A 22583-nucleotide genomic window follows, 5' to 3' on the forward strand; every position below is an offset into this window, starting at 1 on the left:
GAGCATGTTTTCATATGTCTCTTGGCTTTCTGAATGTCCTCTTTTGAAAGGTGTCTATTTAGATCCTTTGCCCATTTTTGATGGATTGTTATCTTCTTTTTGTTAAGTTGTATGAGTTCCCTATAAATTTTGGAGATTAAGCCCTTATCAGATATGACGTTGGCAAATATGTTTTCCCACGAGGTGGGTTTTCTTGTTGTTTTGTTGATGGTTTCTTTTGCTGTGCAGAAGCTTTTTATTTTGATGTAGTCCCATTTGTTCATTTTCTCTTTAGTTTCAACTGCCCTAGGAGCTGTATCAGTGAAGAAATTGTTTTGGCATATGTCTGAGATTTTGTTGCCTTTGTATTCTTCTAGAATTTTTATGGTTTCCTGTCGTACATTTAAGTCCTTTATCCATTTTGAGTTTATTCTTGTGTATGGTGTAAGTTGGTGGTCTAGTTTCATTTTCTTGCATATATCTGTCCAGTTTTCCCAACACCATTTATTGAAGAGACTATCTTGGCTCCATTGTATGTTCATGCCTCCTTTGTCAAAAATTAATTGAGCATATTGGTTCGGGCTAATTTCTGGACTCTCTATTCTATTCCACTGATCTATATGTCTGTTCTTGTGCCAGTACCAGGCAGTTTTGAGAACAGTGGCTTTGTAATACAGCTTGATATCTGGCATTGAGATCCCACCTACTTTGTTCTTTCTCAGGATCGTTGCAGCTATTCGGGGTCTTTTTTTATTCCAGATGAATTTTTGGAGAGTTCGTTCTAGATCTTTGAAGAAGGCCATTGGTACTTTAATGGGAAGTGCGTTGAATGTATAGATTGCTTTGGGTAGTATGAACATTTTAATGATGTTGATTCTACCAATCCAAGAACATGAAAGCAGCTATTTTTAATGCAAGATGACACAGCAAGCTTTAGATCGCTGCCTCCCCCCCCCACCCCCGCCCCAGTACAGTGGACCGGGGACATCTGGCACAAAAGCACTTCCATTTCCTCCCTGGAGAAGCTCGCTCTCCACTCTCTATCTTTGAAAAGTGACACAGGAATGAAATAGGTTGACATTTTGAAAACAAGAAAACAATCCAAAAAACATATTTTCCTATTTCACGTTAAATTCCTCAAGATAGATCATTTGACATTGAGAGTTAGCATTTGTAAGCATTGGTTGTTTGCACATATTTGACTCTATAGACAAGAGTCAGTTAACTCATCGACTTTTTCTTCATAGAAATAGAAGATAGTGCTAAATGTGCTCTTGGAATTTAATTCTAAATGCTTGTGTTATAGTTCTTATGAAAAGGCATTTTTGTTTATTTTGACAACTCAAACATAAATATCTCGTGTCTTTCATGTAACAGCCTCAGTGACCACCTGCTCTGAGGAATCCTCAGGAGTTGTTTGCAGGGTCTGGAGAGCCCCCGGGTGTTGGCAGGTGTGAGTGCTGTCACTTTTCAGGAGGAGCTGTGTTGTCGCTTCTGAGCAGGAGGCACCAAGGTCTAGGTTAGTGTCCCCTTTGAGTCTAAGCTGCAGGGCTGTGGTGTGTGTGTGTGTGTGTGTGTGTGTGTGTGTGTGTGTGTGTGTGTGATGCTGTGTCTGATGGTCTTGGTTAAAAGTCGACCTATTATTTGAGATTTGTGCTTGCTTGATCTTTTTATAGTTGGTTCGTTATCTGTCAATATCTGTGTATCTGTTTTAGGGAGAAACCTATTCATATCTGAAATAAGATTGATTATTATCCCTAATAAGATAAGAGGTTAAGATCAAAAGTGGGTATGAATGTTCAATTTCTCCCCTAAAATAATAAAACGGATTGGGGACAGTCACCTGGGTGCTCAGCTGAGTGATGGGGCCACTCCCCTTCCCGCCCAGCCTCACATTGCCTGGCCAGCTCTTCAGGACCAGTGCAAAGGCCTCAGGGTGTTTGGAGAAAGTTCAGGCTAAAGCACCATGTTTCCTAGGCGTCTTCCTTATATGTGGGAGCACAGGTGCAGCCCCTCAAACAAATGCTCGAATAGTCAAGGTGGAAAGGAGTCCCCCGTGATCTACAGATGAGGAAACTGATGACGAGAGGCGGAGGCCTTGCTCAAGGTCACACAGCTCAGCTAAGACTTGAGCCCAGAGGTCCTATCTCCCAAATCAGTATTTTCTCCACCAATCACAAGTACCAATGCCATTCACTTACAAGTGTTCAATAATCTGTTCCTTCTGGAATCTCAGATTCCTTAGATGCCCTCTGGCTCGCTTCAGTCCCTTTTCATTTACATTAGTATTAGGGCAGAGAATGAGTTTGTGCTCATGGATGTGCTGGTATTATTTGTGGCACAAAATTAATCCAATGTGACTTCTCTTGGTTTCTGAATTAGAATAGCACTTACCCATACTGAACAACCCCCACCAGGGGGCCTGCCAGGCCAATGTCAAGAGCCTGGACCACGTCAGCCAGGAACTGCTTCTGGATTCGGAAGCGACGGCTGCCAATGCTCGCGCTCCCGTCAATTAAGAACGCCAGGTCAACTTTGCAGTCTGAGGAGTGGAAGAGGGCCCTGTTATTCTGATGATCTCTCATTGCACTTACCTGTGCATGCATGCGCTCTCCCCCCTCTTTCTCCACCAGAGCTCCCCGAGATTCAATGAAAAGAAGGTAAAAAGAAGTAGCAAGATGCAGGGTCTATCCATTTATTTACAGATTTTCACTGGGCACCAAGGTCTTGGATGTGTGGGCCAGAACTATTACCACAGCTGTTTCAGAATCTCGGTATCAGCCATAATTATAGACTTCAGAGCAGGGACCTCCAGTCAAGCCTGGGAAGGCCTCAGAACATGTCGTAGGCCAGTGATGGCGAACCTATGACATGTGTGTCAGAGGTGACACGCGAACTCATTTTTTTGGTTGATTTTTCTTTGTTAAATGGCACTTAAATATATAAAATAATATCAAAAATATAAATCTGTGTTTTACTATGGTTGCAAATATCAAAAAATTTCTATATGTGACACGGCCCCAGAGTTAAGTTAGGGTTTTTCAAAATGCTGACACGCCGAGCTCAAAAGGTTCGCCATTACTGTCCTAGGCTCAGACCATAGAAGCGCAGAGCCCGGACATGGGTTTTCACTGAGACTGACTCTCGGGAGTCTGTAGTCTTTTACTCTCCATCTAACTTTTTAGAATTATGTGTTGGGTCTTTATAAAGGTGTGAAAGAACCTGCAAAGCCAGTGCTGAGCGGCAGGAATTATAGGATGAGAAATTGATAGCAATCTTCCCCTTCACTCCTCTGGGTGAGGCAACCATAGCATCACCCACATGTATCTACAGATGCCAGTACTTGTTTGTAGCCATCTTAGATTTTCTCCTTTCTTTTAGCTGTGATAATGAGCAGGACAGTTACATCTAGAATCTCTGGACCTCTGTGCATATATGAAGGTTATGATGGGGGAGGGGAGGACAGTGGGGCTGCAAGCTACTTCAACCTTTCAAATGCTAACCAGAAATTGTGGACAGCCACATACACTGATACAAGTTAGTGTCTTCTTTGCTCTTGGCTGAAGTGATATCCTCTCAGTATGGTAAAACTGATTATTCCAGGCTGATCAGAATTTCTTATGGGAGGTAGACAGCCCTTTGATTAATAAAAAATGAGGAATGAATTATTTAATGACTGCAATTTAGGAGACAACATATTTCAAAACCGAGTTTGATGGGGAGAAAAAGAGAGGCAGTAAAGATAGGAATTTCTGGGCTGGAGTATGGTGGGTGGGTGGTGCCGCTGCCCAGACAAGCCTGGATCTCTGAGCTGCTGCGTGGTTACCACGAGGCCACCGGGCTGCTCTTCCCTGCTCGGCATGGGCAGTGCTTCCCTGTGACCAGAGGAGGAGAAGCTCTGTGGGCAGCGAGGGGTTTTTATGTGGTTTTGTTGTTGTTCTTTTTGTTTTTAATGAAAGCAAGAAATGGGCATGAGTTGACACAGTTTTAAGCAGAATTGATGAGAAATATTTAATAAAGAGAGATCACAGAATTGTCCAATGAAGGGGAGAAGTTATATGTGAGAATGTGCTTTATTACCTTGCAGTGGTTCATGGCAATCTGAGCCAGAGAAGCAGGCTTTGACAGGGACCTCTGTGGGCCTGGCTGGCTCTGCTCCAGCTGCAGTCGGTGCCTCAGCTCATTAGTGGATCTTGCAAACTTTTACTTCCTTTTTGCCTGGACAGTGCCTGCTGACTCTTCCTGTTCAGCTGGCCTCCCCTGTCCTTGCTGCCCCCAAACTGCCTATGCCTAAGCATGACCCTTGACATGAGGATTGGAAGAAGCAAATAAGTCAGGAAGTGGAGATGAAAGATGCCACTAAAGCAGTGGTTCTCAACCTTCTGGCCCTTTAAATACAGTTCCTCATGTTGTAACCCAACCATAATATTTTCGTTGCTACTTCATAACTGTAATGTTGCTACTGTTATGAATCGTAATGTAAATATCTGATATGCAGGATGGTCTTAGGCGGCCCCTGTGAAAGGGTCGTTCGACCCCCAAAGGGGTCGCGACCCACAGGTTGAGAACCGATGCACTAAAGCCTGGGGTAAAGCAAAAGAGAAGAGCAATTGCTCTATGGCTTGTGGGCTCCTTTCCTAGGCCTGGGCTTGCAATGTGAATTGTTGCCAGCAGGTGGCACTGGTGTTCTTCAGGGCTTGCTGCCCACTGGCACCTATGGTTTGCTGGAAATGCGACTCCCAGGCTCCACCCAGACCTATAGCCCATCTTGTTAGACCTGCCTCTTAATGAGGTCTCCAGGTGATTTGTGGGAACAGTCAAGTTTGAGAAGTAACTCCTGAAGAGCGTTCGCCTTCCAGATGTCAGCTGAGCAGTTCAATGCACCTTTTAAAATGAATACTGTTTTTTGTTGTGTGTGTGTGTGTTTTGTTTGTTTTTTTAGTAACTGTTAATTAGAGTAAGAGCCAAAGGAGATTTTGTTTTAAAATGTATAAAGTAGAATCCATGGATTTTGTAGCCTCTGTTTTGGTTCTGCATAGACCATTTCCCCCCCGCCTTATTTCTTACATTGAACTGTGTTCAGGATGGGCATGTTCATTTTGCAGCTAGGTTTTGAGGAAGTGAGGTGGTTTTCTACTTGGGTATCGCTCACTAGCCTGACGGCTGATATTGAGGTCACCTTTGCTCCCCCTTTCCCAGAATGATCTAATGACAATGGTTCCATCTCAAGGCATGTGTTCACTGAGACCTAGTGGCTTTCTCGTATTGAGATGAGATCAATACTGAAGGATGGAAGTGGGTTATGAAATGTTTAGCATGAACGATTTGTTATGGTAGAGATTGGAGGACTAGAAAGAAAAGGTAAGATATGTTGTCTATAGGAATCAATCTATCCATGTTCTTGTTTTGGTTTTCTCCAACAAGGTACAGTTTTATTGATTAACTAGAGGCCCGGTGCACAAAAATTTGTGCACTTGGGGGGGGGTCGTCCCTCAGCCTTGCCTGTGCCCTCTCGCAGTATGGGACCCTCAGGGGATGACCACCTGCTGGCTTAGGCCCGCTCCCCGGGGGATTGGGCCTAAGCTGGCAATCAGACATCCCTCTGGCAGCCTGGCAGCCCTCGGGGGATGTCCACTTGCCAGTGGGGAGCAGGCCTAAGCTGCAGTCTGACATCCTTAGTGTTGCTGAGGAGGCAGGAGAGGCTCCCACCACCACCGCTGTACTGGCAGCCATCAGCCTGGCTTGTGGCTGAGCAGAGCTCCCCCTGTGGGAGCGCACTGACCACCAGGGGGCAATTCATTGAGCATCTGCCCCCTGGTGGTCAGTGTGTGTCATAATCACCAGTCATTCCCAGTCTTTCTGCTGTTAGGGTCAGTTTGCATGCATATTACCCTTTTATTATATAGGATAGAGGCCTGGTGCATGGGTGGGGGCCGGCTGGTTTGCCCTTCAGGGTGGGGGTCCCCACTGGGGTGCCTGGCCAGCCTGCATGAGGGGCTGATAGCTGTTTGCAGGCTGGTCAAGCCCCCCCACCCCCAATGGGGACCCTCACCCCATGGAGGTTTGGCCAGCCTGGGTGAGGGGCTGATGGCTGTTTTCAGGCTGGCCACATCCCCTTTAGGGTGGGGGTCCCCACTGGGTGCCTGGCCAGTCTGGGTGAGGGGCTGAGGGCCGTTTTCAGGTTGGCCAAGCCTCCCAGCCTCTTCTTTTTTCTTTTTTTTTTCTGGGATTCATTTACCTTCTATAATTGAAACTTTGTAACCTGGAGTGGAGCTCAGAGCCGGCCAGGGCTTGGCTTCCTCCATCGCCAGGGGCAACCCAAGGCTCCAGCTCCGTGGCCATGGCCAGCTGAAAGCAGGTATCTGGGCTTTATTTACCTTCTATAATTGAAACTTTGTTGCTTTCAGTGTAGCTTAGAGCAGGCCACGGCAGGCGGAGAACCTTGGCTTCCTCCATCACTGGAGCAAGCAAGCCTCCTGCTTGCTGCAGCTCCATGGCTGCCAGCCGCCATCTTGGTTGGCGGTTAATTTGCATATCTCGCTGATTAGCCAATGGGAGGCGTAGCAAAGGTATAGTCAATTACCATGTTTGTCTATTATTAGGTAAGATGCTGTGTGTTGGCCATAGAAATACATCAGGCCAGTGTGTCTTAACCCTGGGTGAGTCTCAGCCGCGTAGGCAGCTTCAGCGAATAAGGTGCCTGTGAAGCACTGTGGGCTGTGCCTGCTTCTCAGGAGTTCTTGTGCAGAGTCACCACTTGCTTCGGGAGCCTGGCGTTCTGCATTTCTAACAAGCAATGTCGACACTTCTGGTCCCCAGACCACACTTGGAATAGCAAGATCTAGACTCAGATTCAGTAGGTATGAGGCAGGAATTGGTCATCTTTAATTTTTAAAAGTGTCCTCAGATGATTCTCATACACAGTGGGGTTGAGACTCACAGCCCAGTGGTGGCTGATTTGTAGTAAGCTTCTGGGGGAATTTGCGGATGCTCTCCTTGGCTTGCACACCCAACTCCCTCCTGGCTTTCCTCTTTTTCTCTGGTCCCTCCTTTCTGGTATCCTCAGGTGGCTTCTCCTCCACCTATTTAGTGTTAAAGTTCTTCAGGTATAAGTTCTAGGTCATATTGCCTGTTTTCATAGGCTTGGTTTTGAGCCATAGCTCATCACCTTCCAGCTCTAAATTTCTGGCTGGGCTGTTCCGTCTGAATGTTGTGTCAGGGTAGTCTGGGTAGTCAACTCTCAGTGTTTTGCAGAAGATAAACAGACTTAAACGACCTCCCTGCCCCAACCTGCCCTGTTTGCAGTGGTCCTCAGGGCAGCACCATCCCTAGTTGCTCTAATCATCTTTAATTGCCCCTTCTCTTGCACCTCCTCCTCCAACCCTGTAGATGCCCCCTTCTTGATATCTACTGAATCTGCTATTTCTCTGCAACTCTGAGCTCTGTCTACTCTCATCTCCACTGGACCACTGACCGCTGTCCTTTGACCAGCCTCCTCTCTTCATATGCTCTTGTCTCCCCATCCTACCCTGTTGCCATAGTGATGTTTCAAACAGCTGATCCTCTCCCCCTCATGCACACAGAAAGTTTAAATCCTTCAAAACTTCCCTTTCCCCTTAGAACAAAGTGACAGAAGAGAGGAGGTAAGCAGATCCACGGTAGGAAAGAGGCGGGTTTGGGTGGGAGTGAGTGGGAAGAGAGGAGCGAGCAGATCAGATGTCAGAGCCACTCTGGGTTTCTAGCTGTTAATTAACTTACTTGGATCTCCCTGGGATGCGGGGTCCAGAGGCTGTGTGCTTGTTTCTTCATTTGGGACAAATCCTGGAAAAAGCAGTAAACTTTTGGTGACTTGGAAGGGCAGGAAGCATCTGGCCTTACCCCGGGGGATGGGGACATAATGGATGTTCGCACCCAGCTCAGGGGGCTTGGCTTATCACTCACTGTGCTCTTCTCCTCACCACCCTCATCATAAGGGATAAGAAGAAATTAGTATTGACTGACTGTCCACTAAAGACACAGTTGGTGCTCACAGGGATTGGCAGTCGGACTTGAGTTCTGTCTCCTGCTGTTAACTTACTCATTTAGCCTTAGTTTCCTTATCTGAAAGCATGAAGTGCTTTGCCACTATAGTTCCTCCCTCTGCAGAACTACGAGAACCTCCAGTGAGGGCCCGTGCCTCGCTCGTCATAAACCCTCACGGTGCCCACCACCTGCAGGTCCTCAGCTGACATTTGGTGATTGAGCCAGTGAACAAAGATGAGTGAGACACAAGGAGGACCATCCTACGGGGGTGGGGATGGAGTCTAGAGGGGTAGAGAAGGTACAAGTAACTCAAACAAGTAAGAGGATATAAATGTGGCCCCTCTAAGTAAAGGTGCAAAACAGCTTTGTGCTTTGAGAGGCTGTATGACCTGAATTTCAATCGCAGGTGTTTTTTTTAAGAAGCCATTTGCATGGGAGCCAAGATCACAAATATATCATTTAAGGAGTTAAAAAGACAGTACATAAGCACTCTTTTTAGGCTTGGTAAGGCCAATGACCTCACAGGCAGAGGGAAACTTGCGCCGGAAGTGGGTCTCCCTGTTTTGAGGATGCTCAGAACACCCCCAGCCTCAGTCCGGCAATGGGGGGAGGGGCTGGGGGCTCTGCCCACTCCTGGCGGCAGGGAGCTTGCTCCTGGCTTGTTAGTTTTTCCAACTTGCAAAGCACATGATTTCATCTTCCCATTAAAGGTCAGCTTACTCAGCTCACTGCCTCACGTCATTTAAAGAGTTCACGTTGGGCGTCTGCGGGCCTTTCTCAGCCAGGAGCCTCTCAGGGAAACTGCCCAGGCTCCGCGTTGGAGGGAGAGAAGACATGGGAGTCCCGAGGCAGAGTCCTCTCCTGCACTCTGTCCGTCCTGCTCTTGCACCGAGAGCCAGAGGCCGGTTTATTGCTGCAGCTTCAAACAGTTAAGGCAGGAACAGTGAGCACCGTTCCTTCAGGTGAAGGGAAAGCCTCGGTACCATTTGCAAAGCAGGAAGGGGAAACAGAAGGAAGTCAAGCGCGGCCAGATGGAGAGAGGGTCTAAGCCAGCGGTTCTCAACCTGTGGGTCGTGCCCCCTTTGGGGGTCGAACGACCCTTTCACAGGGGTCGCCTAAGACCATCAGAAAACACATATGCAATTACATATTGTTTTTGTGATTAATCACTATGCTTTAATTATGTTCAATTTGTAACAATGAAAATACATCCTGCATATCAGATATTTATATTGTGATTCATAACAGGAGCAAAATTACAGTTATGAAGTAGCAACGAAAATAATTTTAAGGTTGGGGGTCACCACAACATGAGGAACTGTATTAAAGGGTCGCGGCATTAGGAAGGTTGAGAACCACTGGTCTAAACCCATTTTGGGAGCAGGTAACACACTCCCTTCTGGCTCTTTGTCTTCACAGTTTGCTTTTCCGCTTTGCTATAATGTCCCCCCTTAGCCCAGGCTCTTGTGCGAGTTGCCAGGTGCCCTGTGCGTGGTCATCAGACCCTGATGTGGGAGGTGAAAGCGCTGAGGCTGCTCTCTGTGGGCCTGGCCTCTGGGCCCAGCTGGGTTATTGGACTCCCTGGTTCTGAATCCTATGTATCTCCATCTGGTCTTGGTGAGGAGGTTGGGCTGCATAATTACCTGCATCTAAAAGGACCGATCCAGGTTTCCACATGTCCGTGTCCCCTGATTTTCAAAGTGAAAAGAGACAAACTTGTTATTTAGGTGAACCAGCAGCCTCTCTCAAGTGACCCCCCAGGATGATCACCTTTTCCAGCGGCGTCAGGAAGTTCAGTGAAGGGGCAGGGCAGGGGGCAGACTTTTGGATGAAGCAGCCTGAAATGTGGGATATTCTCATTGAAAGGTCTTGAAGCCAAAGACAAAAATACCTTTGCTCTTTTCTTCCTCTCATTGTGCATGAAGGATCATGGAAAAGTAGGAATCCTGGGATTCAAGGGAACCTAAAAGGTCATCCAACCCAAACACCGGCCAGCATCCTTACCAAAGTGAGTGGATGGCTAGTGCTTGAATGCCTCCAGAGATGGGGAACTCATTAATTACACAACCAAAGTAGTGAATTCTTCCTTGGACTATTGAGACTTCGAGAAAAATTTTCATTGTATCCATCTGAAATCTTTATCCACCATCCATCCCTCCGCACCAATTAAACACACAGTGTGTACCCAACATTCTAGGTGCATTCGCCTCACCCGCCCATCTGTTTTGTGTTCTCTTCCTTGGAAATTCACAGGAGAAATGTGGCCCCTTCGGGGAGCAGGCACTCATTTCCTGAGGCTCTGCTTCTCACTGTGCGCCTCAAGCAGAATAAAGCAAAGGGCACCTGGCATTCCTTCTGCAGTAAAATAGTAAATATTAATGCTCCCCCACCCCCTACACACACTGGTGCTGGCTGATCAAGTAGAAAGGGTGGCTGGGAAGGGGAGATTCCTACCCCCAAGTCCCTGACCTGTTTGGGGGAATCATGGTTGAGAGGGGCTGGGAGGAACACTGGCACGTTAGGAAGTCTCAAAAGGACACCCATACAGCTGTTTCTTTCCCTCCCTCCCTCCCTCCCTCCCTCCCTCCCTCCCTCCCTCCTTCCTTCCTTCCTTCCTTCCTTCCTTCCTTCCTTCCTTCCTTCCCTCCCTCCCTCCCTCCCTCCCTCCCTCCCTCCCTCCCTCCCCTATTCCCCAACCCAACTCAGAAAGCACAGAGCTAAGGGTGTAACAAACTGTTTTCTCAAAGCCATCACTGTTACTGCATGCTGGAAGTATTAACACACTCAAAAGAAGTGGTGTTTTTGTTCATATGTTTAAGATGGCAAGCTATTTTGCAAGTCACTCTGTGCTCTTGCACATTCTGATTTAATGGTGAGAGCTGAGTTTAATTTAGCTCAGCCGTTAACCAGGTGTGTGACCTTGAACAAGTCACATGCCCTCTGTGAACCTTAATTCCTTTGTGAATAACATTAGCAGATTGAGTGAGATGATTGCCAGGTTCAAAATATTTAGGATTTATATGTTTAAACATCCTGCTTCTTTAGCCTTATAACTCTGTTGCCACCTACTGGTAAAAATATGCACTTTGCCCTTTCCCTAAAAAAAAAAAAAAAAGGTGCTGGTGACATCTGTTTTTGCCCAAGGCTTTCAGCACCTTGAAGGTTATGAAGAATTAGAATGCTGGGTGCTGTTACCTTAGCTGGGGAGAGACCGTTTCCATGCCTCTGCCTGTCCTGGAAGCCTGTCCTGTTGGTGCCACTTTCATTTATTTGGGACAAGTTTGAACCAAATCACTTTTATCCAAAAGCCGAGGGCTGGAAAATGTTTGGACAGCTGAGACTTGGTGCTTTTGGACTTGGTTGTAATGAGAAGGAAGTAAATTTGTTAGAACGTTTGTATTCCTGTGCTGAGGCATGAGGGTGGTGTGGAAAGAGAAGTTGGAAGACCCATCCTGGGGCTACCAAACACTAGCCAGGCACTGCGGGGCTCGCCCATCCTCTCTGACCTTAAGTCTCCTCGGCGAAGCTGAAGTCATAGAGACTTGCTGTGCTCAGCCTGCGTGGCTCAGTGGTTGAGTGTCGACCTATAAACTAGGAGGTCACAGTTCGATTCCCAGTCAGAGAATGTGCCTGGGTTGTAGGCTGGATCACCAGTGTGGGACATGCAGGGGCAGCTGATTGATAATTTTCTCTCATCATTGATGTTTCTCTCTCTCTCCCTCTCTCTCCCTCCCTCCCTCTCCCTCTCCCTCTCCCTTCCTCTCTCTGAAATCAATAAAAATATATTTAAAAGAAAAAAAAAAGACTTGTCACCCTGCCTCATGGAGGTAAATATATCAAAATCATTCTGGAGTGTCAGTCACTGCTGAAAAACAAGGAGTTAATTTTGTGACAATTCTTTTTTTAAATTTTAAATATATATATTTTATTGGTTTTTCACAGAGAGGAAGGGAGAGGGATAGAGAGTTAGAAACATCGATGAGAGAGAAACATCGATCAGCTGCCTCCTGCACACTCCCCACTAGGGATGTGTCCGCAACCAAGGTACATGCCCTTGACCGGAATCGAACCTGGGACCCGTGAGTCTGCAGGCTGACGCTCTATCCACTCAGCCAAACCGGTTAGGGCAATTTTGTGACAATTCTTGCTTGGTTGTCTCATAGGGACAGTTAGTGTCTAAGAGAAGTATTGGTTCTGTCTGATGTCCATAGTGAAAATGTAGAAACATTAACATTTACTGAGAGCGTACCTGGTGTCAGGCACTGACCACGCACCAGAGGAGGTTAAGTCACAAGAACCTGTGAGTTCGGTTCAACCACGTTCCCATTTCACAAGCGAGGAAACTGCCGCCAGGGAGTGGCAGAGTGACCCTCAAGGCCAGCAGGCGCTCTGGGGCCTGCACTTAGCCACCGTCTGTCGCCCGCGATGAGTCATTGCTTCAGTGTCTCAGGGCACGTGGGTAGGCCCCTGAGTTGCTCGTTCCCTGGCACACCTCCTGCAGTGAGAGGGCCCGGACCATCCGCACTAAGACCCCAGTGATGACCCCTGCAGTGGTCACAGCTGCTTCCGTGCCGCACATCTGGAAGTCACCAGCACAGGGCCCTTCGGCTCCAAAGGTTTATGGGACAGAAGCACAGGTGGCCCTGCCGCTCCCCTGTTTCTCCCCAGTGACTCCCCGGGGTGCAGTTTTAGGAGGAGGTGGCGCTCTGAGAGGCAGCTGGGGAACCTCCACGCCTCCCTCCACGCCTCCCCCCTCGCTGGGCCTGGCCTCCTGCAGCGGGGGCTGCACATTTCCCCTGAGCTTCCTCTCCTCTGGCTGCAGTAACCCAGGAAGCAGGCAGAGAGCAGCTGTGGCTGTGGGGGGCTGCGGCCACGAGAAGGCTGAGGACCATCTGAGGCCTGGGCATGAGCCGTCACACCTGTGAAGCCCACAGGCCCCGTTTACAAACAGATCACCCTCCAAAGCTCGGTACGGGGTGTTTGTTTGGGACCTGGCTGCCCTTTTCCCATGGAGACAACATTAACTCCATGGTTAGGTTTCCAGGCCAGCGAAGCTCATTGATCAAACGGAGCTCAGAGGGCAAAAGGATGGTTCCAAGGAGTCACCTAGTCCTAACGTCAGTCATCAGGAGCACACTGCTCCTGCCTCCTTCTCAGAATAGGGCAGGAGCAACCAGGCTGGCACCGGTGGCTCCTGTCCAACTCCCAGGGCCCTGGTGGGAGGGGGGGGGGTTGGCATAGGGGCTGCCGTTATTCACAGTGTGTGGTGGGGGCTTCCCTCCACCTGCAGGAGCCATGACGGGGCTTCATGCCTGGTTGAGGATCTGAGGTGCTCAGAGCAAAGTTGCAGCGATGATGGTGGAGGGGGAGCAGCAGCAGAAGTGGGTAGGATTTGAGGGTAGAAAGGGAGCTGGGAGCATCTGTTGGGTCAACAAGAGAGGACGTGATTATTGGGAGCAGGAGGAGGATGGAGAAGAAATGGAGGATAGAAAAAGGGAATGTGGTCAAATGCTGACAACAACCTTGGGTTGCTGGACAGTAGAAAGTAGGACCTGGAGCCCGGCCAAGCATAGCTCAGTGGTTGAGCATCAGCCTATGAACCAGGAGGCTACGGTTCAATTCCTGGTCAGGGCCCATGCCCTGGTTGCAGGCTCAATCCCTGGTGTGCCGGAGGCAGCCAGTTGATGTTTCTATCATCATTGATGTTTCTATCTCTCTCCCTCTCCCTTTCTCTCACAAATCAATAAAAATAGGGTTTTTTTAAAAAAAGAAAAAGAAAGTAGGGCCTGGAGATAGGTCTTGTTGCCAACCGTGCCCCTGGCCGTGCCCCTGGCTGTGCCTGATTCCAGTGGCAAGAGCCTAGGCTGCCCAGGTCCGGGGGCCTCTCAAGCAGACCAGCCCCAGGAGAGCCCTGGGGTGTCTGGACCGGCAGAAGTTTTCTCTTCGACACAGAACAGACAAAGCCAAGGGACGTTTTCTAGAGGTTAACACAACTCGGGCGACCTGGATTGAGCCGCCGAGGCCCGCAGTGTGTGGGGAGGGTGTGTCGGCAAGGGAAGCCGGGCGGGGGTGCTGAGCAGCGGGCAGCCTGGCCAGGCTGACACCGCCCGCCCGCAGGTTTCCGGAGAGCAGCTCCCGGAGCATCTGCCTTCGGTACCGGAGGGGATTGCCCTGGGCCGGCCGATCCACATGCAGCCAGCAGTCTGCTTGCTTTCCCTCATTTTGCCCCCTGATGAAAATGCCCTGGTTCAGGTTTTCCTTGGAAGCCAGCTGAGCTCTCTGCGGTTGGCCCTCCTTTTGGGGGTTGCAGAGGAGGCAAAGATCCTGGCCAAGAGGACAGGAGGAAGGAGTGCCCCATGCTTGGCTGCCGGAACACTCCCCTGGGCCCATTAAGGCCTAAAATGGCCTTGCAGTCCTCGCCCCGCCCAGCGATCTGATTCTTAAGCCCTTTGTCCAGGACAGCAGCAGGCACGTTAGCAAGGGTGTAATTGTGAAGCTCGTAGAAGCTGCTAGTCCTGTCCGGGGACCTCATGGAGCCCCTGCTCCAATTGGCATCAAAGCAAAAGAGAACCTTCCGTCTCTCTAGGAGTCTTTCACCACGTGGAGGGCAGGCAGGGACCCCTGAGCAAAAGCCAGACCTACTCTGTTTTCCTTGGAGGTCTGGGCCCATCCTAACACCCTGCGGCTGCAAAGGGAATAGTACTTGTATCAAGTCTCTGAGCTCAGGGCCCAGAGGTAGTGGAAAGCCTCTAAGGCAGCGGTTCTCAACCTGTGGGTCGCGACCCCTTTGGGGGTCGCCTAAGACCATCGGAAACACATATATAATTACATATTGTTTTTGTGATTAATCACTATGCTTTAATTATGTTCAATTTGTAACAGTGAAATTGGGGGTCACCACAACATGAGGAACTGTATTAAAGGGTCGCGGCATTAGGAAGGTTGAGAACCACTGCTCTAAGGTCACTCAGTTCCCCCTTCTAATCGCCACAGGCTTCAACATCAAGAGAACCATCCTCTGCATTCCCAGTGCTTGGGTCAGACCTTGAAGGGCGCACAGAAGGGAGCAGAGGGAGCCAGGGAGAGTCACAGTGCACAGGAGAAATCCTGGAGCGGAGGGAATGTATTTCTGTTCCTCACATCTGGAAGTACCAGGGCCAACTTAGCTCTGCCTTTCCTGGGAAAAGATAAAAATTTCTCCTCCTTTTACCCTAGTTCCTCAGGCATAAACCCTAGAGAGTATCCCTTTTCAGGTTTATAAGAGCCAGTTACTGAATCCTTAGGAATTTCTTATTAAACCCCCCACAAAATTGCCTCCAGGGAATGGCGATGAGCGAAAACTTTGCTTATGTAAGGCTTCCTTACTTTTCTTACCAGTTTCTTTACAAGTGGGGCCCCTGGGCTGTATCTTTTGTTGGCATAACCGGTGGAATGCTTTCTGTCCAAATCTAAATCAAATGGCAAGGATTTGGAAAGACAAAACCCGTGTAAACAAACTTAACTTTCATCAGCTAGAAGGGTGAGTTCAGGTTCTTACCTGGATTGGCACGGGGGCTGTTTTGGCTGCTTGTGTAGGAGGTGGTGGACCAGAGATCTGTAATAACATTTGACTGGTCAGAGCATGAATGTTAATCTAATCGCAATCCTTCTTTCCATGATCTAACCTAATAAGACATTACCAAGGCCAGAACCAAGGTAAAGCTTTGTCCTTGGGCGGTCTGAACCTGCCCCAGAGGAAGCATTGAAACGGGGGAAAAAAAAGAAAGAAAGGAAAAGGGTTGAACTTAAAACACTATGCAGGTAATAATAACCCTTGTGTTTCACTTCTTTTACGAAAGTACCATATTTTTATACTTCATTATTACAATAATTCTTCTCAATTGTGCCACTTCCAAGGCGGTCAAAGTAATCCTTCAATAGACATGTCACTTAACATTGAGCAATTTGCTTAAACTGTGTTAACGTGGCATTGATGCAAATAGCGTTAGCGCTCAGTGATTTTTAAAGGTACACAATGGGTTATCCTTAATTACTCTGAGAGAGAATCCAGTCGGCTTCAGCATTCATCATTTATTGAGCAGTTTCTCTGAAGCAAGGTTTTAAAAGGGAGGACGGAGATGGGGGTGGAGGTTCTGTGAAGAGCAATGCAAAATCCCTTTGGGGGAGAAGGGGCCACGTAAAAACCAGCAGAGGGGAAGAACCAAATTTCATGGAGGGGAAGAGGTAAGAGGCCATGGAAAACCATCAGCTTCTCTTGCAATCAAATCTATCTGCCATCAATTTTCCATTCCCTTTGTCTTTGTTCCAATCATTTGGACACAAGACAAACTAGCTTTCCTTTCTAATTATAAAGACAACACATGCTTACTGTAAAAAGTATACTAAGGGCAGTAAGAAATCACCTGCAATGTAATCCCTGTATTCGAGTGTACAATCTATCCTAGTATGCAATTTTGGTTTATAGAATTATATCCCCTTTTCTATGCAGCATTCTCACGCACAACACACAGTTACGAGCATGAGATGGGTGCCTGTGCTGTTCTATAGCTGCTTCTTTAACCTCACAATCTGTCCCAGGCTAAGCTTCTGTCAGTAAGTGCACCTTGTCATCAAAATTTAATAGCTGTAGAGTAACTTCTTTACTGGTCTGATGATGGACAGTTAAATCGTTTCCATTTAGTTTTCTATGATGAACAACATCCGTGTCCGGGCTTCTTTACACCCTTGGCTGGTAATTACCTGAGAATATATTTCTGTAAGTGCAAATTCTGGGTCATGTCTCCACACGCTTGCCATAACTGTGTGTTATCAATTTCCAGTGTGAATTGGTGAAAATGACGTCTTACTGCTTAATTTGCATCTGTTTTATTCTTGGTGAGGTTGAACATCTTTTGTTATATTTATTGGCCACGTAGTAGTTCTTCCACTTTAGCTTTGCCTGGTCATGACCTTCACCCATTTTTCTTTTGGAATGTTTGTTTTCCTATTTGTAAGACTGGATTTTAGGAAAAACTTTCTCCAGGCACCTTAAGGAAATTAAACCTTCAAAAATGAGATAAATGTTGGTAGACAGGGAAGTTGCATGAGGAAGGGATGGGCAGTTACAGATGCTGGTCGCCTTCCTGTCCCAGGTTTCACCACTTCCTTCTCCTTTCTAACACCTGTCAGAGGGTGGAGTGGAGTAGAAAGGTGATCAGAGCCATCGCTGTGCCTTGCCACTAGGTGGCGCTCTGCTTCCCTCATTGGTCTACCCTTCCTTGCGGAGGCATTTAATCTGCTAGATTAGCTGAAGCAACCATGAAGCTTCTTAAAATGAACCTGACCAGGAAAGCCATGCTGGGAAAAGCCACTCCACATTGCAGACCTGATGGATTCAGCTGACTCTGCAGGAGGGCCTGGAGGGATTTTTCCATCTTTTCCAAAACTTTTTCCTCAGCATATCTATGGATATGGTTCTCTAGGCTGCCCCCTCTGGTCCTAGGATGCAGCTCTGTGGCCTCTTGACTCCTGTGGGTGCCAATATAGTCCTTGGCCTCTACCTGAAGAACAGCCTCACACACCTGCCTGGGAGAGGAGGTCTCTGTCACTCTGGCTCTTGGGGCCCCTCACCCCCAACCTTGGGTTGCTCCTCAATATCTTGTTAGCTTTGCACATTCGTGGATCAGTAAAGGGGCTATGATGAGACCTTGGTGTCCAGTCCCATCTTCATTGGAGTCCTTCCACCTACATCAGCTCCTCTTCCCCTGTCTTTTCCTGCCACAAACTTTCTACTAAAATCCTTCCAAGTTCCTAGGTCCCATCTGAGAGGCAGCTCTGTACCTCATTGTAGAGCAAAGATGAGTCATGGACCCCAAAGGCAGATTGTTACTGTCCCACCTGTACACTTCTCATGTGTCCTAAGCTGAAGCGACCTGCTACAGGGATCCTGGTGGGATGTGTTCACCAATGTAGCCCAAGATCCTAGAACAGTGCCTGACACATAGTAGACATTTAATAAATATTTGTCGAATAAATAAATGAATTGGATTTTACTGGAACACCCTAATTCACAGCCACTTCTTAAATCTTTTGACTAAAATCAAAATAAGAGAAAACAAAAACAGAAAGCCAACCTTGATAAATACAATAACAGCAACCCAGTTGTCTATCAGCAGCAGGGTTACTCTCTTATAGGAGGCAGATTATTTTCAGCTCATTTGAAGAAACAGAGGAGTTATTTGTAAACTAAAGATTATATAGTTGGGATAAAATATCACAGAAAACATCTATAGCCACATATTAAGATAGGCATTTATAAAAGTAGATTGGTGGTTACCTAGGGCTGGAGGAAGGAGAGATTAGGGTGATATAGTGAATGGCTCAGTTGGGGTACAGGGTTTCTTGTTGGGGAGATAAAACATTCTAAAAGTGATTGTTGGTGATGATTGTACAACCTTGTGAATATACTAAAAACCATTGAATTGTACATTTTCAATGGGTGAATTGTATGGTAGGCGAAAAGTATCTCAATCAAGTTTTTATTAAAAAGACATAGCCCTGCACACATCAGTTTTCACTTCTCTTCAGTCTTACAGAAAGTCCTTTGAGTAGGCAATATAAGCTTTTAAAAGTCCTCTCTCCCATCCCCCTCCATGGTCTGGTTCCTTTCTTAGCAATTACTGGGCATACTGCATGGACGCTCGCTCTGAGAGTATCTGTCCAGCAGCCTGTGGGGCAGCATGGGCGCGGGTGCTGGACAAGGATGAAGAAGGAGCACTGATGGGCGGGGAGGCTGTTGTCCAAGGTCCCTATCCCCAGGCCAGGAATAATGAAGCGTTGCCAGGTTGGGAGCCACTACTGCAAGTTGCTTGAGGTTTTCCATAAGCACAGGCCCAACCTGTAATAGGATTTCCAAGCTTCCAGGGTAGCCAAGCAAATATGCACATGTTTAATTATATGTGTTAGGTAAAAGTTGTCCTCAAAGGAGACACCAGGAGCAAACAACAAGTTACTCAGCTACTCAAAAATCTTTGAAAGAATCAAGGCCTCCAAAAGTCAAGAGCCTGAAATTAAGAAAATGGAAAATGTCTGCCTATGGGAGCTCTGTCCCCAGCATCCTTCCTGAGTGTTTTCTCGTTTGCTGTCAGGCATAGTGTGCCTGTGTTCATATTAACCTGAGGTGAATAAGAATAGGGTGGTGAGAAGTGTCTATCAATCTTCAGAAATTATTATTACTTTTTAAACATTTTTTTTATTGATTTCAGAGAGGGAGGGAGAGGGAAGAGAGATAGGAACATCAATGATGAGAGAGAATCATTGATTGGCTGCCTCCTGCACGCCCCACACTGGGGATCCAGCCCACAACCTGGGCATGTGCCCTGACCGGGAATAGGTTGATGTTCAACCGCTGAGCCATGCCAGCTAGGCCAAAATTGTATTTATTTGGGGACTTTATATCATAGCTTCTTCCATGAGTTGTTCATTGAATGGAATAATAATAATAATCATCTCTATTTCATAGGGTTGTTGGGAAGATTAAATAAATTAATGCTTGCAGGGTGCCTGGCCCACGGAAAGTGTGGACTATGTGCATTCTATTACTTATTATTTTTTAATCCTTACCTGAAGATATTTTTCCATTGATTTTTAGAGAGAGTAGAAGAGAGAGGGAAAGACAGAGAGAAATATTGATGTGAGAGAAACACATTGATTGGTTGCCTCCTGCATGCACCCTGACCAGGGCCCGGTCCAGGGAAGAGCCTGCAACCGAGGTACATGCCCTTGACCGGAATTGAACCCGATACCCTTGGGTTTGCGCAGGTGGACACCCTATCCACTGTGGGCTCCATTACTCGCTATTAATCACAGTGGGAGCTGGCTGTGTCTAATCTTGCCACCCATCCATGTCAGGATGGGTCAGGCCTGCTTCTGTGATCTTCGTTAGCACCTGGGTGTGGTTTATGGCAGGGATCCTCCTGCAAGGGGAGCCACTGGAGGGCCAGGCTGCCGGGGCTCACACCCAGCTCTGCCACTGCCCCGCTGTGTGGTCTGGGACCGGTTTCCTCACCTCCCTACGCCTTGGTTTCCTCATTGTCAACACAGTGGATCAGTCAAATGGAAGGTGACATCTATGTGATGGGGTTGTTGTGAGGATTTAATAGGCTGATATTTGTAAGATGCTTAGGAGAGTACGTAGCACACTTAAAGTGCGTATTTGTATTTGTTAGATAAAAAGATGGAATGAGAGCTGGTTGGCTCTGGTATGGAGGGGAAGGGCCGTGCTGTGTGGCCGGAATGTTTGGAAGCTGGAGGTGAGGCTGAAAAGGACAAGTTCTGAGCACCTCCTCCTTGAAGGACAAAGTGGCCCCAGGAGGGAAATATTAGGACAAATTGCTGGGACAGCGGTGACACTCCAGTGGAATTTTCCACCCCCTTCCCAGAAGGCCTGTGGAAATGAGGAGGTGCTGATGAGCCAGGATGGCTTACATGCACACGTAACTGTGCAGAGAGAAATACTGATGTGAGAGAAACACATTGATGGTTGCATGAGCCCTGACCAGGGCCCGGTCCGGGGAAGAGCCTGCAGCTGAGGTACATAGAAACTGGAGATTGGGTTACCAGTGCACCCTTCAGGTTGTGTTTGAGGTAATACCGTGATTGATCCCATAAACTAGACTTTGGCAAAACCTAAAGCTTTACTTAAGAAATGGATACAAGTAGGAAGACAAAAAGCAGTCAGAAAAGGAATAAAGATTTTAGCTATCTGGCTTTTCCTAAAGGGATTTTTTTGGTTTTATTTGTTTCTAATATTTGAAAGCTCCCAGGAGTTTATAATCTGTCACTTAAAACAAAACAGAACTCAGCAGTGTTTACAGAGAAACCTCCCATCCCTTCAGCTGAGCTTTTGGAGAAATGGGGATTTTGTAATGGGAAAGTTTCATGTGATATCCTACCTTCAGAAGTATGATAACAAAGGTCCTATTTTTAAATCTATTTAAAACCCTTTCTATACAGTTTGCTTATTAGCTCTTAGCTTGATCCTAAACTATTATTACTATTGGGCTCACGTTTACCCCTTAACTCTGGGAGAACACATACCCCAGGCCCAGGTCTCAGGCATTCCTCCCTCACCCAGCTCCAAAGGTGGGAGACAGGCACTCCACACAGGCGTTCAGACAGAGGGCTAATCTAAAAGCCAGTCTCCCGCTTTCTTGCACATGGAAACACACAGTGTACCTACTGACCCAGCTCCCGGCTCCTGTGGCCCACAGGTTGTGGTCTGGGGCTGCTGGTGGCGGAGCCTGCAGAGGGGGATGGCTTGGGCAAGGTGGTGTGGGTGCCTTCTGCAGAGGTGGTCCCCGGTACCTGCATCAGGGTCACTGGCTGTGCGGTTGTCCCTGGAACTGATGGCTTCTGATAGGCTTTTGTGGTCTCATCTGTAAAAAAATGAAATTACACTGGGGCCTATCAAATAGCCAGTAGACTCTGCAGGACAGATGTAGAATAAACGTTTATTGGACACTAGCTTATGAGCAGAGACCTGTGCTAGCGGCTGCGGAGGGCGAAACTCACCTGCCCCACAGGGATGGAGCAATAAGCCAATACACAGACCAAAGATTGAAGAACAATAAAGTAATTAAAGACAGTTCAAACCTCAGAGATGTGGATAAGGCGGAACATGATTAATTGCCAAGTTAATTTTCCAGACGCTAGAGGCAATGGTCTTAAACATACTTTTTTGATATTTCAATTAGCACTGGTCCAGGGATAAAAGGTACTCTAGTGTTCACTTACTTTTAGAGAATGCATTCTAGATTTCTACTTCATGACTAGTCAACTAACTCCTCTGGGCCCCAGTTTCCTCATCTGTCCAGTAAGAGAACTAGTTAGATTGTAAGGATCATGTTGATTCTGCTAACCTGTGCTCTTCATCCATGTGTGACACTTTAGATTGCTTTCACAATTTTAAATGAGTTTGTTACTACTCTGGGGGCTCTGAAAGTATTTCTGATGGTTTAGGGCAGTGGTCGGCAAACTGCGGCTCGTGAGCCACATGTGGCTCTTTGGCCCCTTGAGTGTGGCTCTTCCTAAGTCTTAGGAGTACCCTAATTAAGTTAATAACAATGTACCTACCTATATAGTTTAAGTTTAAAAAATTTGGCTCTCAAAAGAAATTTCAATCGTTGTACTGTTGATATTTGGCTCTGTTGACTAATGAGTTTGCCGACCACTGGTTTAGGTTAAGGGACATGTGGCTACCCACTGGGCATTGTCTTTAGAAGCATGTGTTTGTGCCGGAAGGAGACACAAAAGGGTCCCATTAAGTGAAGAGCACCCCAGTCCTGGGAGGACAACAGCCCCCTCGAAAATGCCTGGTGGATCCAGGCATGGGGGTTATGCCAGCTTCTCCATCTGACCATCTGTATCTCTGACAGTTCTGGAGGCCAGGAACTGGAAATAGGTGTCACCCGTCTGAACTCAAGGTGTCAGCAGGACTGAGCTTTCTTGGGAGGTTCTTGAGTAGAATTTGTTTCCTGCCTCTTCCATTTTCTGGTGGCTGCTGGCATTCCTTGGCTTATGGCCACACTACTCCAATCTTAAAG

General features: G+C 47.4%; 1 protein-coding gene across 1 annotated transcript in view; it reads right to left on the reverse strand.

The window, feature by feature from the left end:
• VIT (vitrin) overlaps positions 1-22583 on the reverse strand; it is a 93146-nt gene that overhangs the window by 17916 nt on the left and 52647 nt on the right. Inside the window, exons 7-11 of the mRNA XM_006083458.2 lie at positions 21225-21416; positions 15539-15595; positions 9645-9689; positions 7738-7800; positions 2374-2521 (exon numbers count right to left, since the gene is read on the reverse strand). Of these exons, the coding sequence (XP_006083520.1) occupies positions 2374-2521; positions 7738-7800; positions 9645-9689; positions 15539-15595; positions 21225-21416 (505 nt within the window). The remainder of the gene's footprint in view (positions 1-2373; positions 2522-7737; positions 7801-9644; positions 9690-15538; positions 15596-21224; positions 21417-22583) is intronic.

Source organism: Myotis lucifugus, unplaced genomic scaffold (assembly GCF_000147115.1).
Source record: "Myotis lucifugus unplaced genomic scaffold, Myoluc2.0 scaffold_6, whole genome shotgun sequence".
Classification (NCBI taxonomy): Eukaryota; Metazoa; Chordata; class Mammalia; order Chiroptera; family Vespertilionidae; genus Myotis; species Myotis lucifugus.